Source organism: Miscanthus floridulus, chromosome 8 (genome assembly GCF_019320115.1).
Source record: "Miscanthus floridulus cultivar M001 chromosome 8, ASM1932011v1, whole genome shotgun sequence".
Taxonomy (NCBI): Eukaryota; Viridiplantae; Streptophyta; class Magnoliopsida; order Poales; family Poaceae; genus Miscanthus; species Miscanthus floridulus.
In genome coordinates, this window is record NC_089587.1 from 226,632,297 (window position 1) to 226,656,495 (window position 24,199).

At 50.8% G+C, this 24,199-nt stretch overlaps 3 protein-coding genes across 4 annotated transcripts; all 3 read left to right on the forward strand.

Moving 5' to 3' along the window:
- The first annotated feature begins 4,823 nt into the window (after positions 1–4,823).
- Positions 4,824–8,399, forward strand: LOC136475222 (NF-X1-type zinc finger protein NFXL1-like). The gene has a single exon (XM_066472774.1). It carries the CDS (start codon positions 4,867–4,869, stop codon positions 8,143–8,145), a length of 3,279 nt encoding a protein of 1,092 aa, XP_066328871.1. The 5' UTR covers positions 4,824–4,866; the 3' UTR covers positions 8,146–8,399.
- Positions 8,400–9,426: 1,027 nt separating this feature from the next.
- LOC136475225 (uncharacterized) lies at positions 9,427–13,091 on the forward strand. 2 transcript variants are annotated; one of them, XM_066472777.1, is made up of 12 exons: positions 9,427–9,558; positions 10,033–10,288; positions 10,381–10,455; positions 10,555–10,613; positions 10,692–10,827; positions 10,977–11,073; positions 11,161–11,227; positions 11,484–11,582; positions 12,114–12,201; positions 12,492–12,648; positions 12,754–12,855; positions 12,957–13,091. In XM_066472777.1, exons 2-12 carry the CDS (start codon positions 10,036–10,038, stop codon positions 13,054–13,056), a joined length of 1,233 nt encoding a protein of 410 aa, XP_066328874.1. In that variant the 5' UTR covers positions 9,427–9,558; positions 10,033–10,035; the 3' UTR covers positions 13,057–13,091. The 2 variants fall into 2 exon arrangements, with proteins under 2 accessions (XP_066328874.1, XP_066328873.1); XM_066472776.1 differs by lacking the exon at positions 12,114–12,201 and having other exon boundaries at positions 12,494–12,648.
- A 189-nt stretch (positions 13,092–13,280) lies between these two features.
- On the forward strand, positions 13,281–16,889 carry LOC136475224 (pentatricopeptide repeat-containing protein At5g38730-like). The gene is made up of 2 exons (XM_066472775.1): positions 13,281–14,559; positions 14,747–16,889. The coding sequence occupies exons 1-2, from the start codon at positions 13,281–13,283 to the stop codon at positions 15,289–15,291; spliced, it is 1,824 nt and encodes a 607-aa protein (XP_066328872.1). The 3' UTR covers positions 15,292–16,889.
- Positions 16,890–24,199: the final 7,310 nt, after the last annotated feature.

Here is a 24,199-nt window from a genome sequence, read left to right on the forward strand (position 1 = left end):
TTCGACTGGCGCGCCAGAACCGACTGGAGACCATCTGACCGGGGACGCCCGCTCGGAAAGAACCAGAAGGCGTGCGAAGAAAGGCAAGGCATGGCTCACAAGTCAAAACCACTGTACCAGAGACCATACCCTGCACGGAACAGTGCTTTGCAGCCACCCTGACATAAAGTATTGTAGGGGCCGCTAGAAACTCCCATATGGTAAGCCCTCTCTGCGTATCTCTAGACATCGATTGCGGTATGGGCTCCAGGATTTGCCATACCGGGTGAACATAGCGTAGCTCCTCACATGCCACTAGGCATCCAGAAGTATTTTGTAGGTATCGACGTCATCCTTCCTGAAGAAGATAGCTCGATCTTCCGTACACATCTGACATCCTATAGCGACATCGACAGTATCGAGGGGCTTCCACCATTATCCAGTTTTCATCACCATAGGCAGCAAGGCTCAGAAATATCTGTACTCTCTCCCTCTCACCTATAAAAAGTCATCACCTTCATCTATAAAAGGGGATGCGCCCCCTCCGACGAGGGGAGATCGACTTCTTCAAGCTCAGACTCACTAGATCGACACCAACCCCTTACAACCGTAGTACCACCGAGTTCCGACCGCAACCCTTTCGGTCGGAGCCTTCCAAACCTCTTGTATACCTCCTCCTTTCTCCTTCTCGTTTGTAACCCCACTACAGACTTCGAGCACCTAGGCTCAGGAATAAAGTCATCAACCAACCCTGACTGGACGTAGGGCACGTTGCCTGAACCTGTATAAATCATGTGTCATTGAGTGCTAGACCACCTCCGATCACAACGTACAGCAAAACTACAAATATTTACTAGTTGATCACTTTCTTCACTAATAGTTGGCGCCGTTCATGGGAAAGACGTTATACGTTCAACACTCTTTTGGTCATCGGATGGCCCATTTTTCCGCCACCCCCACCGTGGCGGGCTCGGGCGATACGATTCGCTTCGGCTCACTGGAGTTCCCTGCACTCTTACCTGTCGCTGGTCCCAGGCCTTCCGCTTTGAGAGCCTGGACTTCATCGCCAACTGGCTCGACATACTTCACCTCCGCGAGGAGGCTCATGACCCGGCACCCGTCAGAGGGACGTCCTCCATCGACTCCGGGATGCGCGACTTCAACGGTGTGGCATCTGCACTTCATTCCAAGCAAACTCTCTGCTCAAACCCCGTTATGAGTAATATACATGCTGTTATTTACTTACTGTGCTCTATCTTCCGCCAAATACTCGGTGGGTTACCGTTGTCCCCATCACAGCCGCCATACGGCCGATTCCCCTATGGCTTTGCGTCTTCCATGGACGCATATGCCCGGGGACTCCAAAAGGTGCTAGCATCGCACCCTCTCACGTCTGAGTTCATGGGGATGGTGAGCTATGCTCCCACCTATTTCCTCGAAGCCCCTCTATTTTATTACAAATCATTCATACATCCATACGCGCATTCATCTCATACGCCTGAACCCCCCGGACGGTTAGGGCATGAACCGCCCGGGGGCTCGGGAACTAAGCATCGCATGTGCAGCGAAATGCACTAAAATGCTCTGTGTTGCGCCATGAAGCGGTGGCTTTCCTCATTCGACATGAGCAACCAAACAGAGCCAGAAGAGAAAACCGTAGATGAGCACCGTGCGGCCTTCATCCGGTCTGGCAAACAAGGTCATCTCAACCTTCTTGTTTGATCCTAAACCTCTCGCCAAGTCCACAGAATCTCCATTGAGGGAGAGGCCGTTAGGCCACCCAGGTCAGTCTATGGAACGACCTACGCATCTATCGGGCTATAGGTAAAATAGTAGTGGAATGCCACAAGAGAGCTATGACGACCTCGTCACGAACGACGGACCCAGATTCCACTCGATCACACCCGTTAGCGAGCTCACTGAGCTAGTCTTCGAGCCCGAGCGACCGGGACAGGCGACGAAACTCAGCCCCTCCGGCTGTGAGGAACCAGATGGGGTAGCGCAAAAATGACTCACAGCCCCATGAAGGCCCGACAAGGCTCGGGGGTTTAAACGCCACGGGACCGTGACTACGAATTCACATCGATGGGATAGGCGACATCCGGCTACGGCTTGGGACCATGACTCCTTAACTCAAGTTGACGGGATAGGCGACATCCGGCTACGGCTTGGGACAGCGACTCCTTAATTCGCGTCGATGGGATAGGCGACATCCGGCTACGGCTTGGGACCGCGACTCCTTAACTCGCGTAACGGCTTCAAACAGCTTCACTAACTAAAACTAACTCTTTCGATCCATGGCGAGCACCGACGCCTGGGTCTACTCGTGACTCCACCTTCCCTGATCCCACGGCGCGCACCGACACCAAAGATCAAACTCTGTTGCATCCAAAACTAAGTTATTTCCGTTCATGGCACGCACCGACGCCAGGGCTTGTTTCAAAAACCTAAAAACTTCCTCATTCGATCCCTGGCGCGCACCGACGCTAGGATCATTAAGTTCTGTCTCAATCCAATCCCCGCGCTTAAAAACACCTCGGCTGCACAATGACGCCATGGTTAAACAAAATTCCATCTCAAACTAAAAACATGCATAAACGCCTGCTAAGACAACACCCCCAACTGGTTCAGCCTGAACCACCTAGGGCTTGGGGGCTACACCCACGAGTGCGCTCGTGTGCACCCGCCGGCAAGACAAAAATCCCCCAGACGATTCTGTCCGAATCGCCCGGGGGCTCGGGGGCTCCTATCGGGTTCATAAACCCGGGGTCCCTTGGGGACCGGCTTCCATGCCAAGGCTCGGCCTAGAAGAACGGCCTTTTCTTCTTTCTGGACCGGCCCAAAAGTCTAAAACCAACAGACCAGAGCACTCGCTTCAGGCCTAGGCCGCCTTCGGCCCATCTCTCCGACCGGAGCACTAGCTCAGGATCAGGCCAGCTCCGAACGGCCTCTCCGATCGGAACGCTAGCGTCAGGCCCCGGCTACCTCCGCACGGCCTCCACTCGGAAAGCCTAACCCGAGGACCGCCTCTGACTCCGACCTCGTGTCTCCGACCGGGATTCATAGAAAAACACCACCATCACTATTCTTCGACTGGCGTGCTAGAACCGACTAGGGACTATCCGACCGGGGACGCCCGCTCGGAAAGAACCAGAAGGCATGCGAAGAAAGGCAAGACATGGCTCACAAGTCAAAACCACTGTACCAGGGACCATACCCTGCATGGAACAGTGCTTTGCAGCCACCCTGACACAAAGTATTGTAGGGGTCGTTAGAAACTCTCATATGGTAAGCCCCTCTGCGTATCTCTAGACATCGATTGCGGTATGGGCTCTAGGATTTGCCATACCGGGTGAACATAGCGTAGCTCCTCACATGCCACTAGGCATCCAGAAGTATTTTGCAGGTACCGACGTCATCCTTCCTAAAGAAGATAGCTCGACCTTCCATACACATCTGACATCCTACAGCGACATCGACAATATCGAGGGGCTTCCACCATTATCCAGTTTTCATCACCGTAGGCATCAAGGCTCAGAAATATCTGTACTCTCTCTCTCTCTCTCACCTGTAAAAAGCTATCTCCTTCATCTATAAAAAAGGATGCGCCCCCTCTGATGAGGGGAGATCGACTTCTTCAAGCTCAGACTCACTAGATCGACACCAACCCCTTACAACCGCAGTACCACCAAGTTCCGACCGCAACCCTTCCGGTCGGAGCCTTCCGAACCTCTTGTATACCCCCTCCTTTCTCCTTCTCGTTTGTAACCCCACTATAGACTTCGAGCACCTAGGCTCAGGAATAAAGTCGCCGACCGACCCTGACTGGACGTAGGGCACGTTGCATGAACCAGTATAAATCATGTGTCATTGAGTGCTAGGCCACCTCCGATCACAACATACAACAAAACTACAAATATTTACTAGTTGGTCACTTTCTGCACCGACAATACACTTGAAACACACGTGCATAATCATTACAACATTTGCAACACCGATACGAAACAATTGCAACATATCTCTAAAATATCTGAAACATATGTTTGCAACATGTGCTTTCAGTATGACATCTCCTTGTTGCTTGGGAATGGAGGCTCGTTGGCGTGTAGAGTTCACCGGTGTAGAGCTCGCTACTCTGGTGGAGAAGGTCGCGACGGATCTGGCGCGATTTGTCACCGCTCCGGTGGAGGAGGCCGTGTTGTGCGTTGGAGAAGGCCGCGGCGGACGGGAAGCGCGACAGAGATGGAGGAAGGAAGGCAGCCGTAGCAGGTTGGAGGCGTGATGGAGACGGAGGAAGGCGGGCGGCCACGCTCGGACACGGTGGAGATGCCGGCCGACGGGCAGTCGGATGTCATGGAGAACGTCGAGGCGGCGAGACAGAGGGCGGCCACAGTGTTGGAAGCCTTATGGAGTACGGAAGTGTCCGAGTACTAGAGAGAATATTAGGCCGTTGGGCCGGTGTCGCGGCCCGCGATCTGGAGCGTCCGATCGGACGCCCTTAGCACATCATTTCCATTAAAAGATTAACACAGCAGCTAAAAAAACCTTTGGCCAATACGTTTTGTTGTATTTGTATATAAATATACGAGCATGCATCTTTGTTAGTATTTCCTAGGAAATAAGTGTTGTATTTCTAACTTTTTAAAAAAATCTCGTGCGTATTTCCTATCATATCAAATCTTTTGTATATTCTTTTCTGTTTTCTCAAAAAAAAAAAACACGAGGATTCTTCCCAACACATGAAGATGAACCGACGAAGGAGTAGAACGGAGGGCCCACTTGTCAGCCACGCGTGCTTCTCGAACCAAGGATCCCTCAAATACCCGGCGTCCCGGCCGCCTCCCCTTCCACACCACGTCTTCCACCACTACCCGCCGCCGTAACCGTATGCCGCCCTCCACGGATCGCCGCCGCGGGGGTGGATCCGTGGCCACCGCCTCCCGCCTGTGGCGCCCCCGCTACGCCGCCCCTGCCCCCGGCCCCGACGGCGCCGCCCCGATCCTGCCCCTCCCTACGCCCGCCCCGGAGGCCCGCCCACGCCACCGCCGCCCGCGCCGCCCCAATCACGGCAACAGCGGGGATAATCGCCGCCCCGACCCTCCTCAGGAGCAGAACGGCGACGCACTCCACCATCACCACGGCCCGCCGCCGCCTGCCCCGGCCCCTGCCCGTGAGACTCGGGGCGATGGGGCGGTGCCGCAGCTGGTGCAGGAGATCCAGGACAAGCTCGCCCGCGGCGCGGTGGAGTGCATGATCTGCTACGACATGGTCCGGCGGTCGGCGCCCATCTGGTCCTGCGGCAGCTGCTTCTCCATATTCCACCTCCCCTGCATCCGCAAGTGGGTGCGCTCTCCGGCTTCCGCCGCCGACGCATCCCCGGCAGCAGCAGACCCCGCCTCCGCTTCCCCCTCCTGGCGCTGCCCGGGGTGCCAGTTCGTCTACGCCACCCCCGCCCGCGACCTCGCCTACACCTGCTTCTGCGGGCGCCGGAGAGATCCCCCCAGCGACCACTTCCTCACGCCCCACTCCTGCGGCGAGCCCTGCTCCAGGCCTCTCGAGAGGGCGGAACCGCCGGGCGCCAAGGGGGAGGACGCTGACGCCACCAGGTGCCCGCATGTCTGCGTCCTTCAGTGCCACCCGGGCCCGTGCCCGCCCTGCAAAGCATTCGCTCCGAATCGGCCCTGCCCCTGCGGAAAGCAGATCATCGTGCGGCGGTGTGCGGACCGGAGCACGCCTGTCACCTGCGGCCGCCCTTGCGAACAGATGCTGACCTGCAGAAGGCATCGCTGCGACAAGGTTTGCCACACTGGTTCTTGCGGGGATTGCGCCGTTCTCATCTCTGCGCGGTGCTTCTGCAGCAAGAAGAACGAGGCATTGCTATGTGGAGACATGGTGGTAAAGGGGAATCTATCTGAGGAGGACGGCCTGTTTTCTTGCAGTGAGGTGTGTGGCCGCACACTTGCCTGTGGCAATCATGCCTGCAAGGGTATGTGCCACCCAGGGTCTTGTGGGGAGTGCGAGCTTATGCCGGGGAAGGCCAGTACATGCCATTGTGGCAAGACAAGGCTGCAGGAGAGGAGGGAAACCTGCTTGGACGCAATCCCCACCTGCGACAAGATATGCGATAAGAAGCTTCCATGTGGAGTGCACAGGTGCAAGGTCAACTGCCATGATGGAGAATGCCCGCCTTGCTTGGTGCGCGTTGAGCAGAAGTGCCGTTGTGGCTCATCAGGTCAGATGGTGGAGTGCTATAAGGTCTCAATGGAAGAGTTCCGCTGCAACAAGCCTTGTGGCCGCAAGAAGAACTGTGGGAGGCATCGGTGCAGTGAGCTCTGTTGTCCACTGTCCAGAAAATTTGCACAGCTTGAAGGTGGCGACTGGGATCCCCATCTCTGCCAGATATCATGTGGCAAGAAGCTCCGATGTGGGCAGCATTCGTGCCAGCTACTCTGCCACAGTGGTCATTGCCCGCCCTGCTTGGAGACTATATTCACTGATCTCACTTGTGCCTGTGGCAGAACTTCTCTCCCACCACCTCTGCCTTGTGGAACACCAACACCATCTTGTTCGCATCAGTGCTCAGTTCCCCAGCCTTGCGGACATCCAGCCTCGCATTCATGTCATTTTGGGGACTGTCCACCTTGTGTGGTGCCAGTAATGAGAGAATGCATCGGGGGACATGTGATGCTGAGGAACATCCCTTGCGGATCGAAGGATATCAGGTGCAACCAACCATGTGGGAAGAATCGCCAATGTGGAGTCCATGCTTGCAATAGGCCCTGTCATCCTCCCCCTTGTGATCAGCCACCTGCAAATGGAGATGCTAGCTCAAGCTCTGGTGGCAAAGCTTCTTGTGGACAGGTATGTGGTGCTGCAAGGAGAGAATGCAAGCATACATGCACTGCCCCATGCCACCCATCGTCCCAATGCCCAGATTTGAGATGTGAATTCTCTGTGACTATTACCTGTTCTTGCAGACGAATCACTGCAACTGTTCCCTGCGGTGCTGGTGGAGCCTCCATGGGTGATAATATGTTTGAAGTCTCCATCATCCAGAAGCTGCCAATGCCTCTCCAGCCAGTGGAATCAAATGGGAGAAGGGTGCCTCTTGGGCAGAGGAAGCTTTCTTGTGACGAGGAGTGTGCAAAGATGGAGAAGAAGAGGGTCCTTGCTGAAGCATTTGACATCACTCCACCCAATTTGGATGCATTGCATTTTGATGAGAATTCAAGTTCATCGGATTTGGTTGCTGACTTGTTCCGGCGTGAGCCGAAGTGGGTGCTGGCCATAGAAGAGAGGTGCAAGTTCCTTGTACTAGGGAAGGTGAGAGGCAGTTCTTCAAGCAATCTGAAACTGCATGTCTTTTGTCACATGTTGAAGGACAAGAGAGATGCTATCAGTCTAATTGCAAACCGATGGAAGCTTTCTGTTCAGGTGGCTGGTTGGGAGCCTAAGCATTTTGTTATCATCCATGTCACACCCAAGTCGAAACCGCCTGCTCGCATCCTGGGGTCCAAACCAGGTGCACCTGTTACAGCTGCCCATCCTTACTTTGATCCACTGGTTGACATGGATCCGAGGGTGGTTGTCGCAATGCTGGACCTGCCACGGGATGCTGATGTCAACGCTCTAGTCCTAAGGTTTGGTGGGGAATGTGAATTGATCTGGCTGAATGACAAGAATGCCATAGCTGTCTTCAATGATCCAACTAGAGCAGCAACAGCGCTGAGGCGGCTGGATTATGGGTCTGCTTACCAGGGTGCTGCGATGTTTATGCCAAGCAGTGCTCAGGCATCTTCTTCAGGCAATGTTTGGATTGGAGGGCAGAAGGATGGAGGTCTCGCTGCTAGGAGTAATCCTTGGAAGAAGCCTGCTTCTGCTGAACCTGACATGTCCTCTGGAGACAGGACTGGTGTTGCTGGGCATGCCCCAGCACCAGGATGGAGAGGCGCCAGCACTACCTCTCGAGTCATGGGGACTCCAAACCGATGGAATGTTCTGGAATCAGATGCTGCTGCAAGCTCTGTTCCAGGCAACGAGTGGAGGAGGGCTGCTCCACGCACCGATGCTTCATACAGCGCAATACCAAACGCTGGGAATGCTGGGCCATCGACCAAGCTGCAGCCAGATGTGGACGTGGACGACTGGGAAGAAGCTTGTGAATGAGGTGGCATCGGCAAGTTCAGTCCAGATGTTTTTTGTTCTTCTGGGATCGTGTATTAGTTTAATCTGCTTTGCTGGTAGTGGTACCATGTTGGTACCGAGCCTTTATGTTCTAGCACACATTTTAAAGTAGTTTGGTGATTGCCTGGTGGACTGTTTAAGTCAGAAGTGTTGATTTTTTTACGCAGACAAATGAATCTCTGTAAGGCTGCTGCTTATTTTTGCATGCCTTTTGTTGAGTTGAGAAGAAATTACTATTCCACAAGGTTTCTGTCTTTTATTGGTTATTATAGGTTAAAAAAACGTGGGATGTAATTTGTAGTTTTCCTCTGGCGCCACTTCCCAAACCTTCTTGATTCTTCCCCGCAGGCGCAAACCCTAGGAGACGAGAGGAGAGTAGCTCATCTAGGGTTTCGTTGTGGATTCTATTATAAACTACCACATGGAAACGAAAAAAAAACTACAAATAATCTAGGTGGAATGATCTCAGATTCATTCGAACAAGTAACGATATACAGTTATTATAACCATTATTGTTAGTCCCTGCTTTTGTTTGTGGTTCAAATTCTCCTGCATAACGAATGAGTTTTGTTTGTTAAATTCTGATTAATCTGACCCAACGTTGATTTCACGTTTTTTTTTTTTGTAATAATAAAGGATTTCAGATCTTAATGCCAATCTTCTCGCGGTTTCCCTTGCTGCTGGGTAACTCAGTTGGAATTTGAATCGGTAGCGGTATGATGCCTTGGGGGTGTTTCTCGTCTGTTTGAAAGTTGGAATAAGCAATTCTGGTGTCTTAGGATGATCGACTGACGAGTTTGTGTGCTATTTCCATTTTCATTTTGCCTATCCATATCCAGACACTCTAATTTTCAGTTTACTTCTCAGTTGAACCGCGTCATTACCTTCTTAAAAAAAAGCAGTTTTATCCTTTTCTTATGTTATGTTAACTTTGTTTTGGAGAAACAGGTGATACATTGGTGCACTGATTGCAGAACGAAGTGCATATGTGGCGTGGAACCAAACTGCTCCAACTGAAGGTGGAGAGGTAACTTATAAAGACAAAAAGTTACAGTTGGAATTAGTAATTTCTTCAGGATTAGTACTGGGGAGGTGGAGACGCCACAAGTTTTCAGCCATACAAAGGAGGAGGGGTGAATAAAGCGAAAAATCTGGTTGTGAGATTGTTGACGTGTCTTCCTGGGGCATGTGAGCTCTCAGCCACTTTGGTTGTTTGATGTCTATGTGATGCTCGTGACAGACTTAATTGGTTCCCTCTGTTGGTTGGCATTTATTTGACTAAATCACTGCACATTTGCCTCTTCAGTTTCTTTTCCTTTTACCTTTCCCCATTTCTTTTGAACTGCTGATCTTGAGCTTACGTGCTGAAGTGGATTCTCCAAGAGGTGCCACCGTGTATGCCCTTTCATCCATCCTTGAATTTGTTGCTGCTCCAGTTTCTTTTTTTCTTGAACAAGCTGCTTCCGTTTCTTGCTAGTGCCATGCCCTTGTTATGGCTGCTTCTCCATTCTTCAATGGCACTTTGATTTCATCTTCGTTCAGAATAAAAACCCTTTGATTCCGTGTGCTAGGGTGTTCTATGGGTAATTGGGTATGCCAGATTGAAGTTCTTTCATTGTGCTAATATTTCAATGACCGGTAGCCTTCATTTTATTTTGTTCTACTGAAAGGCACACAATTATTTTTGAATCACCTATTCAATGCTTGAACCTAAACGCATGCACATGTGTTACCTTAAACCTTCTCTTTTTTATTAACTGATTCAGTTTTCAGCAGAGCAACTATTCATCTTCTGGTCCACGACTTGATGCTGGGTCATATGTTGTTTCTTTTCCAAAAATTCTTACAGAAAAATCTGCAAACTTGCAGGAGATGGGGTGCTTCAATTCTAAGCCAAATGATGCCGGTGCAATCAGAAGAAGACCTGGGAACATAGGTGAGGTTGCTGTGTTTATACCTGGATTGCGGGTTCCTGAGAGTTTGGAGCTATCTCAGCCGCTAGGCGATGGCCACTCGAGGAGGCTGACCGAACGTTTGGCTGCGTTGAGGAGCCGAATAGTGGTCATGGCTGCTCATGAAGCATTGTCGGTGACTAGGCCCAGGAAGCGCACCTTTACACAGCATGGTTTGTCCATAGTTTGCATGATGGCTTCTTACTAATGTGAGCGAGCCAGAGAAAAGAGAAATACTTAACTCTCCGAGTATGATGCCCTGCAGGAGGATCTACATCAGCTGATCTTCCGCAGGCTTTGGAAGATTACTTGCCAGTTCTTCTTGGACTGGTAAAAGAGGGTAAGTATTGTATACTTTTCTCTTCCATCTTGCTCTGAATCAGACCAAACAAATCTGTTCCGATTGTTGTTGCCTTCATTTTGGTTCAATGCTTAACAGGGAGCAACTTGGAAGATAAGATACAGTTTTCCTGGATGGACCAAGAGGATGATGCAGAGGTCTGCTTACCCTGACCCTGTCAGTGTATGTTTTACGGTGCTATTGAAGAGTACTGATTAGCTGACTTCTGCTGGTAGGAGAAGGCATTGCCCAGTTCTTGGTATGAGGTGTTGTCAGTTTTGCACATGATGGCTATGCTGCGTTTATCTCAAGCAAATTCCCTGCCTCTTCCAAAGACATCACTTGAGGGTTACCATGCTAAAGTATCTGAAGGTCTGCAATACACAATACATTCATCGCTGCTGCAGAAATATATAATTATCTTTTTAAGGCTACAGAGGTGCATTTACAGATTTCAGCAACTGTAGTTCTTGTCAATTGCATTATGGTAATTAAGTTCTGTGATTCCATCCACTTTTCAGATAACAAACGTGCTTCCGTTGAAATATTTCTCAAGGCATCTGGGTTCTTGGAGTGTGCTATCCAACATGTTCTTCCTAGGATATCCCCAGAAAATAGGTGGGTGGAGTTCCTTCCCACTTGCAGAAGGCTCATAATTTTGTAGTTAGTGCAGGAGTTATTGTTCTTAACTGCCATTTCGTGTAGGAAAGGTCTTCCTGTAGACTTATCTGAAGGAGTCCTGAAAGCGATCTGCATGCAAGCTCTGGGTCAAGTATGTGTTCCCCTCTGTCTGTTTGCCATCCTTTTCTTCTCAGTTCATCTTTCTTGACAATGGCTGCTTGAAATCACACGATTCATGTGAAGATCAGATCAACTGTCCACTTCATAGTTTATCATGCCATTCATTCACGCCATGCATAACCTCACAATCTCACATAGATGATAGTTTTATGGCTCCTTTTACCTGTTTTGCCATCTGAAACACAAGCTAACCAATTATGTCTACATAAAAAATGTCATGTTGCCAGGCAATTGATGTCCAACTTGGGTTGGCAATTGACAGTCCAAAGGCTACCCTAGCAGTAAAAAGGAGGTTAGCATGTGAGATGGTCAAGTGTTGGCAACAGGTACGATTGATTGTTTCATCGTTTTTGTTTTCCTGTGTTTGATGTTTCGAACATATCAGAATTGCTCAGATGTTTGCACTTGTCAGTTGGCTCAGTTCAGTCCTGTATACTAATACTGACAGTAACAAGGATTTGCATGGCATTTGAAACATTTTAGTGATGTTTTGCCCTCGCTGGTTCTGCATACTGATACTATCGGCAATAAAGATATGCATGGGAAAATGGGATGTGATATTTAGTGTCACCCGGAGGCAATGCTCTGAATTTACGCAAGTTCTAAGTTGAACCACCCTTGGAACGCTGCTTTAGTCTAAAACTGTTGTGCCCCTAAAGTTTATCACGCCAATCTATGTAATACAATGAAGATTCTCATGTTCACGTAGAGCCCTGAAACTAATTAGCAGCAGAACAAGAGTTTCAAACAGTTATCCACTCCTTCTGCCTTCCTAATATTGTCATATAGTTTGAGAAATTAAGAATCAATCAATATACACGTTTATATCCTTAGAATCATCCTGAATTTATTCACAGGCACATGAAAGTATGGCGGATTTATCTCTGATTGATAGCTGGGGTGAGAAGCACTGGCTCTTTGTGACGTGGAAGTCTATTGAAGCAAAAAGTATGCGGTCTTTTCGCATTTCTTAAACATCATACTTTTTTCGTAATTTCTCTTGGCAAGTATGTTTCTTGTAAACTTTTTTTTTGTATGTAAGCAAAGCCTGTATCTGTCCCTTACTGTTTGGTGTAGAGTGTTAATCATACACCCATAAAAAAAAAAATTAACCATATAAGGTGGTAGAACTAAAAATGCTTTGCAGTTAGTGCCTTCGGTTTCAGTAAGTATGTGTAGAAACGAGCCATACAGCAAAAGGAGATAACTTTTGTATATCTCAACTAAAATGGTACAGGCTGCAGCATACTATTATCATGGTCTTATCCTTGACGAAGGCAACACGGAGAAATCCCACAGGATGGCCGTGGCAGCATTGCAATCTGCAGAGGAGTTTCTCAAGGAGAGCAAAGATGCGGCGGAAGCCTTCCACGCAGCACCTCCTGTTTCAAGGCAATGGCAATGCATCCATATCCCTGTATTAGTTACCTCTGCGTGTCTTTCGTCTTTGGTTGATTGAGCTGTGGTGTTCTAAAATAAAAACTGTTGGTTGCGCAGAAGCCCACCTGCGTGTGGATCGATGAAGTATCTCCACGTGAAGATCCAGAAGGACTCGTCCTGCAAAGTTCGCATCAACAAGGACCTCTACAGCAACGACAGGTGCTTGCTGTTACACTGATTTTACTCCCAAGACAGTTTACTTGCATTGTTGGTCTGGGTCTCTGTCTACAAGGCTGAACCTGTGTCGTGTGTTGTTGCAGCATCCGCGAGGCAGTGCCGGCGCTGCCGGATTTCGCTGTGGCTCTGAAGCCCGAGGAATACCGGCTCCCTGCTGTGACGGTAGGCGCGTCAAATGACTAGAGCCAGGAGGCATCAGGAGAACTCATGTGTTAAATTAAATGACAAAACGGATGTGTCGTGCAACCAAAATATGATCAGGATCAACGAGCTAGATGATATCCTTATTGGTGTTGTGGAAACCAAGAGAGAGTAGGAGAGTAGTTTGTAGGGAATTTTCTTGCATCTCTTATTACTGATGATGATGACGATACACGTCAACCGCTTTCCCGCCAGAGCGGCCTGCCATGCCACCCATGGCGGCATCCCGCGCCGCCGTCGACCTCTCACGAGAGCTCTGCGCCGCCATCATCAAATCCACCCTCCGGCCCAACCTCCACCTCGCGCTCCTCGCCGCCGCGCCGTCCCTTCTCACCGCTGTCCTCCACCGCCTCTCCCCGCTCCCCTCCGCCGCGCTCGCCTTCTTCCGCGCGCTGCCGCCGCCGCACCCGCTGGACGCCTCGCTCGCCCTCCTCCGACTCCTGGCGCCGCACCCGCGCCACCACCCCGCCGCGCGGGCGCTCCTCCGGGACCTCTCCCTCCGCCACCCGCTCTCCTCCCCGCTCCTCCTCCCCTCTCTCCTCGCCGCCGCCGACCCCCGCGTCCCCAGCTGGCTCGTCCTCGTCCTCGCCCAGTCCGCGCGCGCCCACGACGCCGTACGGGTGTTCGACCAGATGCGCGCGCGCGGCCTCGCCCCCGACGCCCACGCCTGCACCGCGCTCCTCACCGCGCTCGCCAGGGCCCGGATGACGGCCACCGCGCGCAGGGTGTTCGACGAAATGGCCAGGGCCGGGCTCGCCGTCAGCACGCACGTCTACAACGCCATGCTGCACGTGTGTCTCAAGGCCGGGGACACCACGCGCGCCGAGGCGCTCGTCACCAGGATGGACGCGGCTGGCGTGCCCTTGGACCGATTCTCCTATAACACCGTCATCGCGCTCTACTGCAGGAAGGAGATGAGGTACGAGGCCATGTGCGTGCGGGACCGCATGGACAAGGAGGGGATACGGGCAGATACCGTCACATGGAACTCCTTGATCCATGGCTTGTGCAAGAATGGCAGGGTGAAGGAGGCGGCTCAGCTCTTTGCAGAGATAGTAGCGGCACAGGCGACGCCGGACAATGTGACCTACACCACACTGATTGATGGGTACTGTCGTGCCGGCAATATTGAGGCGGCGGTCAAGCTCCGAAGCGAGATGGAGGCGACGGGCATGCTCCCAGGTGTCGCGACTTACAATGCCATTCTCAGGAAGCTCTGTGAGGATGGCAAGATGAAGGAAGTTAATCAGTTGCTTAACGAGATGGACGAGAGGAAGGTGCAGGCTGATCATGTGACCTGCAATACGCTGATCAACGCGTACTGCAAGAGAGGGGACATGACCTCAGCATGCAAGGTCAAGATAAAGATGATGGAGTCTGGGCTGCAGCTCAATCAGTTCACTTACAAGGCTCTCATCCATGGATTCTGCAAGGCCAAGGAGCTCGATGAAGCCAAGGAAGCCTTCTTTCAGATGGTCGATGCAGGTGCTTTGATTTCGTCTTATGGTTCCAGTTAGTACCACTAGCTAACTATAAGGACTGCATTTGGCAGTTTAAATGGCACTAAGATCATTATGTTGCGATCATAGGCAACCAGTTTGCAATCTCACTGATTGTCTTTCGATCATATCATAAACTCTGATGATGATGTGGTTGCTTTTGTTGTATGCAGGGTTTTCACCCAATTATAGTGTATTTTCATGGCTTGTCGATGGTTTCTGCAAGAAGAACAATGCAGATGCAGTGCTAGTCATCCCCGATGAACTTATGAAAAGAGGTCTTCCACCAGATAAAGCAGTATATAGATCTCTGATTCGAAGGCTTTGCAGAAAAGGGATGGTTGATCAGGCACAAAAAGTATTCGACCAGATGCAAGGCAAAGGCTTAGTTGGTGACAGCCTTATATACACCACACTTGCATACATGTATCTGACTGAAGGAAAGCCAGTTGCCGCTTCGAATACCTTGGATGATATGGCAAAGAATCAATTGTACATAACGCTCCAGATTTACAACTGCCTGTGTACCTCTTATGCTGATGAGAAGGAAACCCTCAATATGCTGTGGGTTCGTGCTATTGAGAGAGGCCTAATCAGGAAGAGTGTGTACAAACTGATGCACCAAGCAAGGCTGGAATCAACGAAGCTTGCAGTTGAGACTGGGGGGTGTGCTCCTGTTTCAAGGCCAGACTATCTAGAGGCTACACTTGGTACTTGAATACAACTGGATCCAGGACATTCATGTTCGGCTGGTATTAAAGCCGGCTGAAGCTGTTTTGTTGCGAGAGAAAAGTACTGTAGATTCTAGCTAATAAGCCGGCTGATAATTTCATCTCCTCCCATGTGCAACTTTGATGCTGTTGTTCCATGTGTCACACCCAGAATGAATGAAAATCTGATGAAGGAATTCACATGGGAGGAGATGAAATCGGCTTTGGATAGTATTGGGGACCCCAAGGCCCCGGGGCCAGATGGTATTTGGATAGTATTGGGGACCTCAAGGCCCCCGGGGCCCCGGGGCCAGATATCTGTCACCAAGTCCATGTGTCCCACTGTTATCTGGATAGTATTGGGGAGTGGGACAAAGGACTTGGTGACAGATATCTTCTGGGAAGAAGATGCAGCCACCATTTTAGCTCTGCCGGTACATGAAGGTATGGATGATATCATGGCTTGGCACTATGATGCAAAAGGTGGTTTTTCAGTGAAGTCTGCCTACAAAGTGCACTGCGATGATAGCCTGAGGACGAGTCGGTGAGAGGCTGCATCTAATAGCTCCAATGAAATCAGCACTGACCATATGTGGGGGGAAATATGGAAGTTAAATTGTCCAAACAGAATTAAGCACTTCCTATGGAGAATGGCTCATAATTCTTTGGCCTTATGCTGTAAACTCAAGAGAAGGGGAATGGATGTGGATACAAGCTATTTTGTGTGCAGAAGGCTAGACGAAGATGGAGGCCATCTCTTTTTGAAGTGCAAGTATGTAAAACAGGTATGGTGTGAGATGAACTTAAATGAGACCAGGGAGCGTTTGGCTTCATATGGGCCAGCAAAGGAAGTAGCTGAACATATACTAAGACTTGAGAGTGAACAGCAATTCAATGTCTTGGTGTCTCCTGAATAATTGGTGGTGTGAAAGAAATAGAATCAGAGAAGGGGAAAGGAAAAGAGAAGGATGGGAAGTTGCTCCCATAACATCTAGACAAGCTGATGAAATCAGGAACTTGCAACACAAAGAACACATAACATCTAGGGGCGGAGGAAGCAGAAGTGGCAGCGCCAGTACCAGGAACTCTAAAGATTAATGTAGATGGAGGTTTTGATCGAAGATGCAGCAAGGGGAGCTGGGGTTATGTTATTTGCGATGAGGGAGGCAGTGTGATTCAAACGGGTGCAGGGAGCCTGGAGCATATCTTTGATCCGATGCACGCAGAAGTGATTGGCTGTATCAAAGGTGTAAGAGCAGTTGTACAATTGGGAATTGCACGTATTTGTCTGGAGACTGACGCCTTGCAGGTGAAATTGACTACGCCTGGCCAATTTGGGAGGCCTCATCTATTACACGATGGCTTTGCTGATGCTGGTGTAGTAGCTTAGAGGTGGGACTTGGGCCGTGCCGGCACGGCCCTCTCGTGCTTCGTGCCGCTTCGGGTCGTGCCCTCTAGGCACGGGAGGCACGTCGGGCCGTGTCGATATGGCACGGTAAATCTTTCTTTTCGGCCCAAGCACGGCCTGTGGCACATCGGCACGCCTTTGTGTCATGCCGGCCTAAGCATGGCCCTCAAAATGTATCTGGTAGTTTTCTTTTTTTCACTCGTGATATGAAATATATATATTTTGTGTGTACTATTTTAATGAAAGTTTTAATCATTTTCATAATCTATTCAAGAATTAGATGAAAGAAAGTATAATAAATGCTAGAAAATTACATTGTATAGTTGTAGAAGTGTCTACGTGTCGTGCCGGTCCAAGCACAGCCCAAAATGCGGGCCGGGCCATGTAGCCCGCCGTGCCGAGATCCTGGGCACGGCACGACCCTTGTGTGCATGTCGTGCCGACACGGCCCAAAATATTTAGTGTCATGCCGTGCTTCGGGTCGTGCCAAAAGACCATGCCATGACCCGCCCTCAAATGGCACGGCCCAAGTCCCAGCTCTAGTAGTGTGGGGGTATTAACCCCTATACCCTTACGGCTAAGCTTGGGTCGGCCCGGATCAGTGGGTCCGGTCCACCAAAAGACGACGCGCGGCCCGGCCAACCTGTTCGGAGTCCCGCGCAAGGAGTTAAGACAGATTTGGCGATCAAGTAAGATCTTGGTCGGTTAGAATAGGAATCCTTATCCGGCCGCCTATGACAATTGTAACTGACTAGGATTAGTTTCCAGATCTGTAACCCTGTCCCTCGGACTATATAAGATGGGCAGGGGACCCCTCTAAAAAATATCTCTCATTGACATACAGCAATATAATCAGACGCAGGACGTAGGTATTACGCCTTCTTGGCGGCCGAACCTGGATAAAACCTCGTGTTTGTCTTGCGTCACCGTTTTGTTTGTGGCTTGCGCATCTGTCTGTCAATAATCTACTACCTTGGGCATACCCCTAGGTAGACTGCCGACCATATTTCGTCGACAGTGGCGCGCCAGGTAGGGGTTGTGCGTACTGCTCTCCAAGCAAACAAGATGGTCATCATCCCCGGTTCTATGGCTACACCGAACGGCCTCACGTTCACCGTCGGTCAGATCACCTGGACCACCGACTCCTACAACCTCATCGCCATGACCACGGAGGAGGCGCAGATTCAATCTGCGTCGACTACTGCTTCACCTGCATCGGCTACGGCTTCGACCACGGTGGATGCGGCTCCGACCACGGTGGATACGGCTCTGACCACGCCCGCATCATCTTCAGCCACGCCGACAACCCGTCGTCCGCTTCCCTGCTACAAAGGGAAGCAGATCGACAACACCGATCTGCTCGACTCCATCGATCGGGTCGGCACCAAACTCGTTGAAACCCTAGCTCTGGTAAGTGCAATTCAAGGTCAACCTAATGAGCAGGTAACCACTCCCCACAACAGATCTACCCGACCAGCTTGGGCCAGTCGTCCTGCACGACTTGGTACAGATCTCATGGTCATATCTACTCCTGAAGGGCGCTCCACTCGTCGCCGGTCAGCCTCCGCGATGGGTCTCCGGCTCTCCGAGTACGAAGCCTCGACGGAAAACTACCAGGCCCAGCCCTACGACATGCGAAACGCTGCCTCCAACTACGCGTATAATATACAGCGCTGCTCAGATCTGTGTCTTGTACATCGACCTCGGCCGAAGCCACGCAACTTCGTCAACATGATCCGGATTAAGGATTATCAAGAAGGATCCGTCCACACGGCCCAAGAGGGTGACTCCAGCTCCTCGTCTGGCATCGCATCTAATGCCTCCATCCACACCGAGCTCCAGCATCACGACGATGAAGGCGTCGAATACGATCTGGATATCCCAGACCACGCCTCGGGGTTCCCACAATTCTCGTCTTTCCCGCCAAGGCGAGGGGATTTGATCAATGTTGTCAGCAATGACGAACCGCCAGCAGTTGGCGAAATAGAACAAGAAAGGATTGCACGCGAGGCACGCAATATTGACCAGTTTAATCGTCGGCAAATCAAAGCTGAAGCAGAAGAGGAGGCACGACACATAAGGGTCCAGCCACGCGACCTCAACAATGCTTTCAATAGGGTGGGGGACAAACAGGTCTTCAAGACTCCAAGCGCCAACGTAGCCGTCGCCATGGCGATAATGCAACAGCTACCCAACACCCCCGAAACCCAAGCAGTTCGTGATGATATACAAGCTTATCTGACGGCTGCTATGGCTCAGACCGTAGAGATGGTGAATCAAGCCCGGGCTCCATCCGTTTCAGTTGAATCAAGCCACAGTCGCCAATACTCAAGTCGCTCACAGCCACCCAACGACCATGGCTCGCGTAACAACGACCCATCAGACAACCGTCAAGGCGGAAACAGTGGTCATGATAGTGGTTGGGACGACAACTGCCGTCGGGAGGACAACCGCCGCGATGTTCGGGATGACAACCGCCGAGATAACCGCGATAATCGCCGCGGTCACCACGGTCGCAGGGTTAATCAGGATGGCAACCGGGATCGTCGTAATGGCAATAACGATCTCTGCCGCTACCTCAGGGAACGCGATCTACGCGATCGCATCAACCAGAGAGCCAACGATCGAGCATCTCATGAAAGTTATCACCGTATGGAATATGACACTGCCCACGACCCGCCGGGTTTGAAGCAGTTTACTCCGTACCTTCGCCAAGTCATATGGCCCAAGAACTTCAAGCTCGAGAAGCTTCAGAAGTACGACGGCAAGGAGAACCCCGAATTATGGGTCATGCTCTACGAAACTACGTGCAGATCAGCCATGGCTAACAAGCACGTCATGTCTAACTACTTCCCAGTCGCTGTTGGCCATGCGGGTCACCAATGGCTTGTCAGCTTGCCGGCGAACTATTTTGATTCTTGACAAGAGCTCAAGCAAGCCTTCATCGACAACTTCGTTGCTACTTGCGAACAGCCCGACAACAAATATGATCTGCAACGGATTCGAGATCGAAAAGATGAGCCACTGCGCGAGTACGTCTGGCGTTTCTCGGAGATGCGCATCAAGGTTCCATCAATCTCCGACAACGATGCAATCGAGGCTTTCATCACTGGCCTCTGCTTCCACGACGCCCTAAGGGACAAGCTCCTCCACAAGAGACTTGAATCGGTCACAGCGCTCCTGGCCACCGCTAAGAAATATATGGACGCCGACGACGCTAAAAAATAATTATTGAAGAAGCAGCAAGGGTTCTATGCTCCGACCACCCCCCACACCACGATGACTACCGCGGCAACCATGGTCAGAACAACAATTTTGACCGCCACAACCAGCGCAACGACTCCCGCGACCATCGCGACCAACGTAATCAGCGGCATAATCATCGTGACGATTACAGGGGCAAGCGTGCTCGGGAAGACGACGGTGAGGTCAACATCGTTAAAAAAGGTGGCGGACATCGTAACTACGAAGATGACTATGCCAAAGCATTGAAAGGGCCCTGCCAGCTCCATCCTAAGTCAAACCATACCATAGAGAATTGCCGCGTTCTCAAGTCTATCTACACGCGTCAACAGGCTTCGGATACATCCGATAAGCCTAACGACGCAGGAGAACAGCACAACGAGGATAACAACGATGAAGACACAGATCCTCGTCACAAGTATGTTAAGCCAACCGATCGTGTGCACACCATCATCGGAGGCAAAGTGTCCATCGAGACCAAACGAGAACGCAAGCTGCTCGCCCGTGCTTGCTTAAACGTGGCCAACACCGACAACCTCCTTACCGATCCGTGGCTCCCTCCATGGTCTCACCGTGAAATCTCCTTCAGTAGAAAGGACCAATGGGTCGCAATACCTAAGTCAGGACATTTTCCCCTGGTCCTCGATCCTTGTATCAACAAGGTTTAGTTCGATAGAGTACTGATCGACGGCGGCAGCTCCATCGATATACTGTTCAAGAACAGTCTGCCCGCCCTGAAGATAGCCTAGGCGGACCTCAAGCCGTACGAGGCATAGTTCTGGGGTGTTCTCCCCGGACAGAGCTCTGCACCTCTCGGGCAGATCACGCTACCTATGTAGTTTGGGACCCCAGACCACTTCCGCACTGACTACGTCAACTTCGTGGTCGCTGACTTCAACGGCACCTACCATGCTATTCTTGGTCGACCGTCGCTCACCAAGTTCATGGCCGTACCTCATTACAGGTATCTGGTGCTCAAGATGCATACCGAGAAAGGAGTTCTAACCCTCTGAGGCAACGTGTACGCAGCTTATACCTGCAAGGACAATAGTTTCAAAATAGCAGAGGCTCACGACCTCTCTATTCGCATGGAAGAGACCATGCTCGACGCCAAGAAGACCTCGACCGACCACTTGGAGATCCCAGAGCTCGAGGCTCCATGCAAGAACATCAAGTCCAAGGAACACAAGGTGATCTGCTGGTCGACGGTGATCCTAGCAAGATGGCCCTTATCGGGGCCAACCTAGATCCCAAATAGGAAGACGCGCTCGTCAGGTTCTTGAGGAGCAATGTGGATGTGTTCACATGGAAACCTGCTGACATGCCCGGTGTACCTCGAAACTTGATCGAGCACTCCTTGAATGTCAACGGCAAGGCCAAACCTATCAAGCAGAAGCTACGACGGTTCGCTCGCGACAAAAAGAAGGCGATTAGGGTAGAAGTTACGCGGCTTTTGGCAGCCGGATTTATCAAAGAAGTGTATCATCCGGAGTGGTTAGCCAACCCGATTCTTGTACGTAAAAAGAATAATGAATGGAGAATGTGCGTTGATTACACTGATCTCAACAAACACTGCCCAAAGGACCCCTTCGGCTTACCTCGCATAGACGAGGTCGTAGATTCAACCGCCGGTTGCGAGCTGCTTTCCTTTCTCGATTGCTACTCTGGTTATCACCAGATCGCTTTAAAAAAGGACGAGCAAATCAAGACATCTTTTATCACGCCTTTCGGTGCCTACTGCTACATGACCATGTCGTTCGGGCTCAAGAACGCCGGGGCTACCTACCAACACGCTATACAGGCCTGCCTCAAAGACGAGATAAAAGACAACCTCGTCGAGGCTTATGTTGATGATATAGTTGTCAAAACCAAGGAAGCACATACCCTTGTTGACAACCTAGAACGCACCTTTGCAGCCCTTAACACATTCCAGTGGAAATTAAACCCAAAAAAGTGCATCTTTGGTGTTCCTTCTGGCATACTACTTGGCAACGTTGTCAGTCACGATGGCATACGCCCTAACCCGGAGAGAGTCAAAGCTGTCTTAGACATAAAGCCGCCCAAAAAGGTGAAGGATGTTCAGAAGCTCACCGGATGCATGGCCGCCCTCAGCCGTTTCATATCAAGATTAGGCAAAAAAGGATTACCGTTCTTTAAACTGCTCAAAGCATCCGAAAAGTTTGAGTGGTCGGAGGAAGCAGATGCTGCCTTCACATAGCTGAAACAATACCTTACGTCACCTACGGTCCTCACTGCTCTCAGAGAAGACGAAACACTCTTGCTTTACATTGCGGCTACTAATCGAGTGGTCTCCACGGCCATGGTGGTCGAGCGCGACGAGCCTGGCCACGTCTACAAGGTACAACGACCAATCTATTTCATCAATGAGGTACTCAATGAGTCCAAGACCAGGTACCCACAGATTTAGAAGTTGATCTACGCCATACTGATAACATCCCGAAAGTTGAAACATTACTTCGACGGATATCGTGTGGTGGTCATGACTGAGTACCCTCTACGAGACATTATTAGCAACAAGGATGCGAACGGCCGCATCGTCAAATGGGCAATGGAGCTATGCCCCTTCTCCTTGGAATTTGCAAGCCGTACTACAATCAAGTCTCAGGCACTCGTCGATTTCATCGTCGAGTGGACAGACTTAAGCACGCCTGCCTCTCCGGGGTCCGACGAGTATTGGAAGATGTACTTCAACGGCTCTCTCAACATTGACGGTGCGGGAGCAGGAGTCCTTTTCATGTCACCATCCAAAGAGCAGCTCCGGTACGTCCTCAGGATTTATTTCCCAGCATCTAATAATGTCGCCGAGTACGAAGCATGCCTACATGGTTTGCGCATTGCGATTGAGCTCGGCGTTAAACGTATCTATGTCTATGGAGACTCGGCTCTGGTCATCAACCAACTCAATAAGGACTGGGACACGACCAGTGAAAAGATGGATACATACTGCAAATCGATCAGAAAGCTGGAAGGCAGGTTCTATGGCATCGAGTACATACACGTGGTCCGAGACAAAAATCAAGCAGCGGATGCGCTGTCAAAGTTAGGATCATCCCGAGCCAAAGTCCCACATGGCATATTCGTCCAAGACCTGCTCACGCCTTCCATCGAAGAGGAAGATTCCACGGTGGACAAGCCTCCAGACCAGCAATTGGTGGCTACGGTTCTGGCGTCGAGCACCACCGAGCTGCCTCCGACCACTCATGAGCCCGACTGGAGAATACCTTTCATCAAGTACCTAACAAATGGTAGTGGTTACACTGATCGGACAGAAAACGAGCGCCTGATGCGTCGTAGTAAGCAGTACCTGCTCGTCAATGGCAAGTTATGGCGCAAGAACACAAAGGAGGAAATCTTGATGAAGTGTATAACCTAGGAGGATGGCGAACATCTCCTGGACCAAATCCACTCTGGCTCCTGCGGCAACCACGCGGCCTCAAGAATGCTGGTCGGTAAGGCTTTCCGAGCAGGATTCTATTGGCCGTCAGCAGTAGCCAACGCAGAGAAGCTAGTCTGCCACTGTAAGGGTTGTCAGTTCTTCGCCAAGAGAATCCACGTACCAGCACATGAGATCTAGACAATACCAGCCTCTTGGCCCTTCGCATGCTGGGGACTGGATATGATCGGGCCCTTCAAACTGGCTCCTGGGAAATTTACATGCGTCTTTGTGCTGATCGACAAATTTTTTAAGTGGATAGAATACATGCCTCTGGTACAGGCATCCTCAGAAAAGGCTATCACATTCCTCGACTAGGTCATCCACCGTTTCGGCATACCCAACAGCATCATCACTGATCTGGGTACTCAGTTCACCGGGAACGCTTTTTGGGACTTCTGCGATGAAAGGAGCATAGTAGTAAAATATGTCTCGGTGGCGCACCCTAGAGCTAATGGACAAGTCGAGTGGGCAAATGGCATGATCTTGGACGCATTGAAGAAGAGGATGTACAGAGAAAATGACAAAGCTTCTAGAAGATGGCTCAAAGAGTTGCCAGCCATGGTCTGGGGCCTCAGAACTCAGCCCAGTCGTAACATCGGCGTCTCACCATACTTTATGGTTTACGGCGCTGAGGCAGTCCTCCCGGTAGATATAGCTTTTAGATTAGCATGGGTAGAGAACTTCGATGAAGGCAAGGTCAATGAAGTACGGGAGCTAGAAGTGAATAGTGCAGAAGAGAAGCGGCTTGATTCTTGTGTACGTACAACCAAATACCTTGCTGTTTTGCGTAGGTACTACAACAAGAACA

Bases quoted from the DNA above. Each gene is read 5' to 3' on its own strand.
- LOC136475224 (XM_066472775.1), top strand. From the start codon at position 13,281: ATGCCACCCATGGCGGCATCCCGCGCCGCCGTCGACCTCTCACGAGAG. The intron at 14,560-14,746 runs GTGCTTTGATTT...TGTTGTATGCAG, and splicing joins CTTTCAGATGGTCGATGCAG to GGTTTTCACCCAATTATAGT.
- LOC136475225 (XM_066472777.1), top strand. From the start codon at position 10,036: ATGGGGTGCTTCAATTCTAAGCCAAATGATGCCGGTGCAATCAGAAGA. The intron at 10,456-10,554 runs GTAAGTATTGTA...AATGCTTAACAG, and splicing joins TCTTGGACTGGTAAAAGAGG to GGAGCAACTTGGAAGATAAG. The intron at 11,583-12,113 runs GTACGATTGATT...ATTTATTCACAG, and splicing joins TGGTCAAGTGTTGGCAACAG to GCACATGAAAGTATGGCGGA.
- LOC136475222 (XM_066472774.1), top strand. From the start codon at position 4,867: ATGCCGCCCTCCACGGATCGCCGCCGCGGGGGTGGATCCGTGGCCACC.